The sequence below is a fragment of the Aythya marila genome (genome assembly GCF_965140915.1).
Source record: "Aythya marila genome assembly, contig: HAP1_HAP1_SCAFFOLD_68, whole genome shotgun sequence".
In the NCBI taxonomy this organism is placed as follows: domain Eukaryota; kingdom Metazoa; phylum Chordata; class Aves; order Anseriformes; family Anatidae; genus Aythya; species Aythya marila.
The window spans coordinates 2,005-12,835 of record NW_028137788.1 but is presented as its reverse complement, the minus strand read 5'-3'; the positions used below and the strand labels follow the sequence as shown (position 1 = coordinate 12,835).

The window sequence follows — 10,831 nt, the reverse complement described above, 5'->3', positions numbered from 1 at the left end:
TACCCCCAGACCCCACAAATACCCCCCAAACCCCATAAATAACCCCACAAATACCCCCCAAACCCCACATATAACCCCACAAATACCCCCCAACCCCCTCCCAAACCCCACAAATACCCCCCAAGCCCCATAAAGGACCCCATAAATACCCCCCAAACCCCACATATAACCCCACAAATAACCCCCAAACCCCCCAAAACCTCATTAATAACCCCACAAATATCCCCCAAACCCCACATATAACCCCACAAGTACCCCCCAAACCCCATAAATGACCCCAAACCCCCCCCAAATAACCCCAACCCCCCCCCCCCCAGATCTACATGGTGTACAACAAGCGCTTCCTTAACTCCCCTAATCCCTCCACCCCAAATCCCCCCAAACCCCATAAATAACCCCACAAATACCCCCCAAACCCCACAAATACCCCCCAAGCCCCATAAAGGACCCCACAAATACCCTCAAACCCCATAAATAACCCCATAAATACCCCCCAAACCCCAAAAATATCTCCCAAACCCCATAAAGGACCCCATAAATATCTCCCAAACCCCATAAATACCCTCCAAATCCCACAAATAACCCCCAAGCCCCATAAAGGACCCCATAAATATCTCCCAAACCCCACAAATTCCCCCCAAGCCCCATAAAGGACCCCATAAATATCTCCCAAACCCCATAAATACACCCCAAACCCCACAAATACCCCCCAAACCCCATAAATGACCCCATAAATACCCCCCAAACCCCATAAATAACCCCATAAATACTGCCCCAAACCCCATAAATAACCCCCAAACCCCATAAGTAACCCCACAAATACCCCCCAACCCCCTCCCAAACCCCACAAATACCCCCCAAACCCCATAAATAACCCCAAACCCCCCCCAAATAACCCCAAACCCCCCCCAAATAACCCCAACCCCCCCCCCCCCCAGATCTACATGGTGTACAACAAGCGCTCCGGCAAACCCCGCGGCTACGCCTTCATCGAGTACGAGCACGAGCGGGACATGCACTGTGAGTACCCCCCCCGCGCCCCCCCCCAGCTGCATGCGCACCCCCCCCTCTCTTTGCCCCCCCCCCCCCATAAAAAAAAAAAAACCTTACAGCCCCCCCAGGTGAGTCCCCGGGGAGGAGGAGGAGGAGGAGGAGGAGGAGGAAGGAGAGCGGCGGCGCCGTCGTCGTGTTTAAAGGGGGGGGGGGGGGGGTTTGGGGGGGGTGTTTTGGGGGTGTTTTGGGGTGGGGGGGGGGAAACGCGCCGGGGGGGGTGCGATTAATTAACGCTGTTTTATTGTCACTGCAGCCACCTTTGTGATGGCTTTTGCCACTGCTGGCTTGCAGCTGATCCTAGTGCTCCTCCCCCTTACAACACCTCAGTGTATGGTTGGTATAAGGGTTTTGTATCGTTTGGTAAGACGCCGAGCGTCCCCCCCCCGACCCTCACACCCCCCCCCCGGATCCCACATTTCCCCCCCCCGGATCCCAGAGGAAAAAAAAAAAAAAAAAAAAAAAAGCCCGAAAAAAAAGGGAAAAAAAAAACTAGGAAAAAAGATGAAAAAAAGGAGGAGAAAGAGGCTTTAATGGAAAAAGATTACGGATTATCTAAATAAAAGACCCAAATGGGTTGGTGATGTAAAAAAAAAATAAGCCCCCCCCCCCCCCCCCCCAAATTTTTTTAATGTTAAGAAATAAAAATGCTTCGTAAAATAAAACAAAAAGTAAACAACAAAAAAGAACAAAAAAAACGAAAACAAAACAAAAACAAACAACAAAAAAAGAACAGAAAAAGCAAAACAAACCAAAACCGAAGCGAAACAAAACAAAAAACACAAAACAAATTAATTACTTTATGTAAAATTTAAAAAAAAGCCGAAAAGAATCTTTAATGTTAAAAAAAAAAAGCCCAAAAAATCTATACGTCAAAAAAAGGCCAAAAAACTCGTTTATGTAAAAAAAAAAAAATGTTAAGAAAAGGTAAAAAAAAAAAAAAAAAAAAAAATCCTTTATGTAAAAAAAAAAAAAGCCCCAAAAAATCTTTAATGTCAAGAAAAGGCAAAAAAAAATCCTTTATGTAAAAAAAAAAAAAAAAAAAAAGACCCAAAATTGTTTAATGTCAAGAAAAGGGAAAAAAAAAGAAAAAAAGCTGAAAAAAATATTAAATAAATAAATCCTTTATGTCAAATAAAGGCTCCAAAGAACTCCTAAATATCAAAAGAAAGCAAAAAAAAACTCCTTAAAGGATTTTTTTTGCTTTTTTTTAATGTTATGTAAAAGAAAAAGACAAAAAAAAATGGATATCAATAAAAGGCAAGGAAATTCATTGATGTAAAAAAGAAAAAAAGGCAAAAAAATTTCTTTATGTCATAAAAGGCCAAAAAACTCCTTATGTAAAGACAAGGCAAAAAAAAAAACCTCCTGTATGTAAAAAAAAAAAAAAAAAAAAAAAAAAAAAAAAGCCCAAAAATTCCTTTATGTCAAAAAAAATAAGCCCAGAAAATTCTTTTATGTCAAAAAACAGCCAAAAGACTTCATTATGTCCAATAAAAGGCTGAAATATTTATTAATGTTAAAAAAAAGCCCAAGAAAAACTCCTTTATGTCAAAAAAAGGCCCCAAAAAAACTCCTTTATGTAAAGAAAAAAAAGGCCAGAAAAACTCCTTTATGTAAAAAAAAAAATAAATTTAACCTCTTTATGTCTAAAAAGGCCAAAAAGACTCATTTATGTTAAAAAAAAAAAAAAAAAAAAAAGGCAAAAATACTCCTTAATGGAAAAAAAGCCCAAAACCTTCTTTATTTCAAAAAGGCCAAAAAAAATCCTTTATGTAAAAAAAGGCAAAAACTCTTTTTAATGTTAAAAGGCAAAAAACATCTTAATGTCCAAAAAAAAAACTCCTTAATGACAAAAAAATCCTCCTTAATCTAAAAAAAAAACCAAAAAAAATCTCAATGTTAAAAAAGGCAAAAAAAAATCCTAAATATTAAAAAAAAAAAAAAGCTTCTTGTAATGTTAAAAAAAATCACAAGAAAAGCCACTTTCAAAAAAAAAAGGCAAAAAAAAGTCCTTAATGATAAAAAAAAAAAAAGTTCTTAAAGTCCAAAAAAAACCCCAAAAAATCTCCTTAATGGCAAAAAATAAATAAATTAGAAAAAAAAATCTTAATGGCAAAAAAAGAAAAAGAAAAATACCAAAAAAGATTCTTTAATGGTAAAAAGCCTCCTTAATGCCCCAAAAAGAAGGAAAAAATGGAAAAAGTCTCTTTAATGTCAAAAAAAAGTCTTTAAGGGCAAAAAGAAAATCCCAAAAAGCTCGTTAATGTCAAAAAAAACACTTCTTAATCTCAAAAAAAGCACTTTAACCCCATTCCCCCCAAAAAGTCTCCTTAATGTCCAAAAAACCCCAAAATCTCAAAAAACACCTCCTTAGCCTCAAAAAAAACCAAAGAAAGCTCTTTACCCACCCCAAGAAAACAAAAAGCTCCGTAACCCCCCCCAAAAAACCCCTTTAACCCCCTAAAAAACGACCCCCCCCCCAAAAAATAAAAACCCTTTTTATCCCCCAAAACCCAAATCCTCCTTAAATAAAAGCCCAAATCCTCCTTAACCCCCCCAAAACACCAACAGACCTCTTTATGCACCCAAAAAACTCCTTAAACCCCCCCAAAACCCCCCAAAAAACTCCTTAAGCCCCCCCCAAATAAAACAAACCCTTTTCAACCCCCCCAAAAACTAAAAAACCCACAAAACCCCCGATTTAACCCTAAAATCCCCCCCCATTTTAAATATCGGGGCGCTGGCAGCCCCCCCCCCCATTTTTACCCCCCCCATAAAGAAAATAAAGCAGGGTTCACTGCCCCCCCACAAGACCCCCCCCAAAAGAAACAAACCCCTAAAGCACCCCACAACGGGGTCGCCCCCCCATCCAATTTTTGGGGTGCAGGAGGGGGATGCCCCCCATTTTATTGTGCCCCCCCCATTTTTTTGCACCCCCACATTTTAATTTCCCCAGTTTTTGCCCCCCCCATTATATTTTTCCCCATTTTTGCCCCCCCATTTTAATTTCCCAATTTTTTTGTCCCCCCATTATATTTTCCCCCATTTTATGCCCCCCCCCATTTTTAATTTCCCCATTTTTTGCCCCCCCCTTTTAATTTCCCATTTTTTGGCCCCCCCATTTTAAATCCCCTCATTTTATGGCCCCCCCATTATATTTTTCCCCATTTTTTGCCCCCCCATTTTAATTTTCCCATTTTTTGCCCCCCCATTTTAATTCCCTTCATTTTATGGCCCCCCCATTATATTTTTTCCCCATTTTTTGCCCCCCCATTTTAATTTCCCAATTTTTTGCCCCCCCATTCTATTTTCCCCCATTTTATGGCCCCCCCATTTTAATTTTCCCATTTTTTGCCCCCCCATTTTAATTCCCTTCATTTTATGGCCCCCCCATTATATTTTTCCCCATTTTTTGCCCCCCCATTTTAATTTCCCAATTTTTTTGCCCCCCCATTCTATTTTCCCCCATTTTATGGCCCCCCCATTTTAATTTTCCCATTTTTTGCCCCCCCATTTTAATTCCCTTCATTTTATGGCCCCCCCATTATATTTTCCCCATTTTTTGCCCCCCCATTTTAATTTTCCCACTTTTTGCCCCCCCATTTTTAATTCCCTTCATTTTATGCCCCCCCCATTTTAATTTTCCCATTTTTTGCCCCCCCATTTTAATTTCTCCAATTTTTGCCCCATTTTTTAATTTCCCTATTTTTTACCCCCCCATTTTAATATCCCCCATTTTTTGCCCCCCATTTTTGCCCCCCCATTTTAATTCCCCAATTTTAGCCCCCCCCATTTTAATTCCCCAATTTTACGCCCCCCCCATTTTACACCCCCACTATTTTACGCCCCCCCCCAAATCGCCCCCTCTTATTACACTGCCCCCCCCCCTTATTATTTTGAGGGGGGGGGGTCACCCCCAAATGTCCCCCCCCCAGGGCAGCAGGCAGGGTTTGTGCCCCCCCCCCCCAGCACGATCACAGCCCCAGTCTCCGCTGGGGTTTGAGACCCGTGCCCCCCCCCCCAAAAAAAAAAATTTGGGGAAGGGGGGGGGGGGAGGATTTTCAGGGTGCCCCCCCCGCCCCCCGTGGCGGGGGGGGCAGCGAGGCAGGGCCCCCCCCGGTGCAAAACCCCCATAAAATGAGGAGGGGGGGGGGGGGGCTGCACGTTTGTGCCCCCCCCCCGTTTGAAATAAGGATTGGGGGGGGGGGCTGCAGGTGCGTGCCCCCCCCCAGGACGAGGAGGATTTTTTGGGGGGGGGGCGCAGGTTTGTGCCCCCCCCCCCCGCAGCCCCCCATACCCGGTTGTTTGTGTAGGACCTACAGCATCGTTCTGGGGGGGGCGGGGGGGGAATTTGGGTTATTTTGGAGGGGGGGGGGCGCACCACGCCCCCCCCCGGGGGAAAAATAAAACCAGGAGCCCCCCCCCAGTCACCCCTGACTTTGGGGGGGGGGGCATTTTTGGAGGGGGGGGGGGCACAGCCCCCCCTTTTCCCCACCTTAATGTTTAGGAGGGGAGGGGGGGGATAATTTTTAAGGGGGGGGGGCCAGCGGTTTGGGGGGGATTTTGGGGTGGGGGGGGGTGTTTTGGGGGGGGGTCAGGGTGGAAATTTTTTTTTTGGGGGGGGAATGGGGAGGGGGGGGGCGCATTCGGAAGGGTCTCAGGTAAGGCCCCAGCGCCTGGAGCTGAATCCTTCGGAGGGGCCCCCCCGGCCGGGGGGGGCGCGGACCCCGCTCCCACCGCCGCTCACCCCAGGACTCGGATTTAATTATTTTTATTGTGGGGGGGGGGGAAAAAAATTAAATTAAATTTTGGGGGGGGGGGGCTGGAAACGCGCCGCTAAATTACCCCCCCCCCTCTATTTTAGGTGTGAAGGGGGGGGCACAGGTAAGGCAGCGCCAGGGCTGCCCCCACCGTGTTTTTTTTTCGAGGGGGGGGGCTCTGCATCTGTCTAAGTGTCCCCCCCCCCCCCGAAAAAATTAATTTTGGGGGGGGAATTAAAAGTGGGGGGGGGCAACGTGGCCTTAACCTGCCTTTCCTTTGCAGCATCGCGATGCGGTTTTGGGGGGGGGTGCTGCGTTGCCCCCCCCCCCGTTTATTTATCTGTGTCCCCCCCCCATTTGTGTGTGCCCCCCCCATTTCTCTGCCCCCCTCCCATCTCTCTCCACCCCCCCTTTCTCTCTGTGTGCGTGTGCCCCCCCCCAAAAAAAAAATCAAACCAGGGGGGTGACCGCGCGCCCCGCCGCGCTCGTGCCTTCTTTTAACGTGTGGGGGGGGTCTTTTTAAGGGGTGGGGGGCGGATTTCACGGTGGGGGGGGGGCTCGGCCGGCCCCGCCGTGGCTGATGCCCCCCCCTTTTGCCCCCCCCCCGGACCCCCCCCCTCTGTTTTAGCCGCCTACAAGCACGCCGACGGGAAGAAGATCGACGGGCGCCGGGTGCTGGTGGACGTGGAGCGAGGGCGCACGGTCAAGGGGTGGCGCCCCCGACGCCTCGGTGAGCCCCCCCGGGGGGGTCTTTACAATCCCCCCCCACCCTAAATATTCCCTCCAGACCCTCCCCTTGCTGAAATTTGGGGTTTTTTTCTCGCAGGGGGGGGGTTAGGTGGCACCCGCCGGGGCGGCGCCGACGTCAATATCCGGCACTCGGGGCGCGACGACACCTCCCGCTACGACGAGAGGTGAGGGGGGGTTTTTTTTTTGGGGGGGGGGGGACACACACGCACCTTAAAGACCCCCCCCAGGGGCTCCTATGGGGTCTACTGGGGTTGGTTTGGGACCCCCCGGGGGGGTTTGGGGATTTTATGGGAGGGGTTGGGGGCTCCAGGTCCCTTTTGGGACCCCCCCAGTATGGGGTTGGGGGTGCAGGTCCTTTTTGGGACCCCCCCCCAATATGGGTTGGGGGCTCCAGGTCCCTTTTGGGACCCCCCCCGGGGTGGGTCAAGGACCCCCGGGGGGGGTTTGGGACATTATGGGAGGGGTTGGGGGCCACAGGTCCATTTTGGGACCCCCCCATTATGGGGTTGGGGTCCCCAAGTCCCTTTTGGGACCCCCCTGGGGTGGGTCAGGGACCCCCGGGGGGGGTTTTGGGACATTCTGGGAGGGGTTGGGGTCCCCAGGTCCCTTTTGGGACCCCCCCAGTATGGGGTTGGAGGCCCCAGGTCCCTTTTGGGGACACCCAGGGGGGTTTTGGGACCCCCCGGGATGGGTTTGGGGTCCCCCAGGGGGGTTTTAGGACCTTCTGGGAGGGGTTGGGGGCCCCAGGTCCCTTTTGGGACCCCCCTGGGGTGGGTCAGAGACCCCCAGGGGGGTTTGGGGGCCCCAGGTCCTTTTTGGGACCCCTGGGATGGGTTTGGGGTCCCCTAGGTCCCTTTGGGAGCCCCCTGGGATGGGTCAAGGACCCCCAGGGTATTTTTGGGACCCCCTGGCATGGGTTGGGGTCCCCAGGTCCCTTTTGGGACCCCCTGGGATGGATCAGGGACCCCTTTAGGACCCTCTGGGATTCTTTGGGGTCCCCCAGGTCCCTTTTGGGACCCCAATAGGATGGGTCAAGGACCCCCAGGGTATTTTTGGGACCCCCCTGGGATGAGTTGAGGTCCCCCAGGTCCCTTTTGGGACCCCCTGGGATGGGTCAGAGCCCCCCCAGGTCCCTTTTGGGACTCCTTTTAGGATGGCTCAAGGTCCCCCAGGTCATTTTTGGGACCCCTGGGATGGCTCAGGATCCCCTTTAGGCCCCTCTGTGATGGTTTGGGGTCCCCCAGGTCCTTTTTGGGACCCCCTGGGATGGGTCAGAGCCCCCCCAGATCCCTTTTGGGACCCCCTGGGATGGGTCAGAGCCCCCCCAGGTCCCTTTTGGGACCCCTTTTAGGATGGGTCAGGGTCTCCCAGGTCATTTTTGGGACCCCTGGGATGGCTCAGGATCCCCTTTAGGACCCTCTGGGATTCTTTGGGGTCCCCCAGGTCCCTTTTGGGACCCCCTGGGGTGGGTCCAAGTCCCCCAGATCCCTTTTGGGACCCCCATAGGATGGGTCAAGGACCCCCAGGGTATTTTTGGGACCCCCTGGGATGGGTCAAGGACCCCCAGCGTATTTTTGGGACCCCTGGGATGGGTCAGAGCCCCCCCAGGTCCTTTTTGGGACCCCCTGGGACGGCTCAGGATCCCCTTTAGGACCCTCTGTGATAGGTTGGGGTCCCCATCTCCCCTTTAGGACCCCCTGGGATGGGTCAAGGACCCCCAGGGTATTTTTGGGACCCCCTGGCATGGGTTGGGGTCCCCAGGTCCCTTTTGGGACCCCCTGGGATGGGTCAGAGCCCCCCCAGGTCCATTTTGGGACCCCTTTTAGGATGGCTCAAGGTCCCCCAGGTCATTTTTGGGACCCCTGGGATGGCTCAGGATCCCCTTTAGGCCCCTCTGTGATGGTTTGGGGTCCCCCAGGTCCTTTTTGGGACCCCCTGGGATGGGTCAGAGCCCCCCCAGATCCCTTTTGGGACCCCCTGGGATGGGTCAGAGCCCCCCCAGGTCCCTTTTGGGACCCCCATAGGATGGGTCAAAGACCCCCAGGTCCTTTTTGGGACCCCCTGGGACGGCTCAGGATCCCCTTTAGGCCCCTCTGTGATAGTTTGGGGTCCCCCAGGTCCCTTTTGGGACCCCCATAGGATGGGTCAAAGACCCCCAGGGCATTTTTGGGACCCCTTGGGATGGGTTAGGGACCCCCAGGTCCCCTTTGGGACCCCCTGGAATGGGTCCAAGTCCCCCTGGTCCCTTTTGGGACCCCCTGTGATGGATCAGGGACCCCTTTAGGACCCTCTGGGATTCCTTGGGGTCCCCTATATCCCCTTTAGCACCCCCTGGGTTGCTCCAGACCCCCCCTTACCCCTTACCCACCGCCCCCCCCCTCCCCAATTAACCCCTTCTCCTCCTTTATTTTTTTTCTCTCTCCCCAATTTTTAGGGACCGGGAACGGGAACGCGAACGGGAACGCCGGGAACGTTCCCGGGAACGGGACCGCCGACGATCTCGCTCTCGGGATCGCCGCCGCCGTACCCGAAGCCGAGAAAAAGAAGAACGGGACCGGGGGGGCAAACGGGGGGGGAGCAGGGAACGAAGCAAAGAGCGGGACCGCAAACGCCGCAGCCGCTCCCGGGAACGCAAACGGGACCGGGATCGGGACCGGGATCGCAAGGACGAAGGGCCCGAAGGGTTGGAAAGCGGCGGGGGGGGGCCCGAAGAGCTCGGGGGGGGCGGCGGACCCCCCGAAATGTCCTCCGGTGGGGGGGACGCGGAGGAAAAAGGGAGGGAGAGGGAGAGGCGCCGAGGGCACCGGGAACGGGAGAGGAGGAGGGAGAGGGAACGGGAACACAAACGGGAGCGGGAGCGCCCCGAAAGGCGCGACGAGAGGGCGGGGGGCGACGGGGGGGAGGCGCTGGCGGAGCCCCCCCATTTCCTCGAGCCGCCCCCCCACGCCCCCTCCTCGCTGCCGGCCTCCGACGGCTACCTGGGCCCCGAGAACGGCTACCTGCTGGAGCCCCCCCTGGAGTGAGCCCAATAAAGGTTGTTTTAAAGGGGCGGGGGGCTACTGAGTCTCATTGGGGGGGGGGTAATAGGGAGGGGGGGCTTTTGCCCAAATTTGGGGGGTTTATGCCAAAATTTGGAGCCTTTCTCCAGCAAATTGGGGGTTTAAACGCAAAATTCAGGGCCTTTTCTACCCAAATTTGGGTCCTTTCTCCCCTAATCTGGGGGCTTTCTCCCCAAATTTCGAGCATTTCTCCAACAAACAGGGTTTAAACCCAAAATTCAGGGCCTTTTCTACTCAAATTTGAGGCCTTTCTTCCCCAGATCTGGACACTTTTGGCCAAAATCCTAGGGTCTTTTCTCCCAAAGTTTGGGACCTTTTCTCCCCAATTCTGGGTCTTTCTCCTCAAATCTAGGGGCTTATCACCCAAAATTTGGGGTCTTTCTCCAACAAACCTGGGGTTTAAACCCCAAATCTGGGGCCTTTCTCCCCAAATCTTCAGCCTTTTCTCCCAGATTTTGGTGTCTTTTTCACAAAATTTGGGGTTTTACTCCCAAAGTTTGAGACCTTTTCTCCCCAAATTTGGGGCCATTTTCCAATGAACTTGGGGTTTAAACCCCCAAATCTGCAGCCTTTCTCCCCAAATCTTTAGCTTTTTCTCCCAGATTTTGGTGTTTTTCTCCCAGATTTTGGTGTCTTTCTACCAAAATTTAGGGTCTTTCTCCCAAAGTTTCAGGCCATTCTTCCAAAGTTTGGGAGGTTTTCTCTCCCAAATCCTGGGACGCGGAGGAAAAAGGGAGGGAGCACCCCGAGAGGGCGGGGGGCGACGGGGGGGAGGCGCTGGCGGAGCCCCCCCATTTCCTCGAGCCGCCCCCCCACGCCCCCTCCTCGCTGCCGGCCTCCGACGGCTACCTGGGCCCCGAGAACGGCTACCTGCTGGAGCCCCCCCTGGAGTGAGCCCAATAAAGGTTGTTTTAAATGGGCGGGGGGCTACCGAGTCTGATTTGGGGGGTGGAGATGGGGAGGGGGGGCTTTTGCCCAAATTCGGGGGCTTTCTCCCCAAATTTGGAGCCTTAATCCAGCAAACTGGGGGCTTAAAACGCAATATTCAGGGCCTTTTTTCCCAAATCCTGGGGCTTTTTTCCCCAAACACTTCCTCCCCAAATCTGGGAGATTTTCTCCCCAAATTTGGGGCCTTTGTCCAACAAACTTGGAGTTTAAACCCCAAATCTGGGGGGTTTCTACCCAAATCTGCAGCCTTTTGTCCCCAAA

The 10,831-nt window shown here is 52.2% G+C and overlaps 1 protein-coding gene across 1 annotated transcript; it reads left to right on the top strand.

Moving 5' to 3' along the window:
- Window positions 1-938: 938 nt before the first annotated feature.
- On the top strand, window positions 939-9,612 carry SNRNP70 (small nuclear ribonucleoprotein U1 subunit 70; the record flags this gene model as incomplete). Its single annotated transcript, XM_082784939.1, has 5 exons — window positions 939-1,020; window positions 1,307-1,381; window positions 6,442-6,543; window positions 6,640-6,727; window positions 8,998-9,612. Coding segments are annotated over 5 exons (936 nt in total), but the record flags the coding sequence as incomplete, so codon positions are not given.
- Between the last annotated feature and the right edge of the window lie 1,219 nt (window positions 9,613-10,831).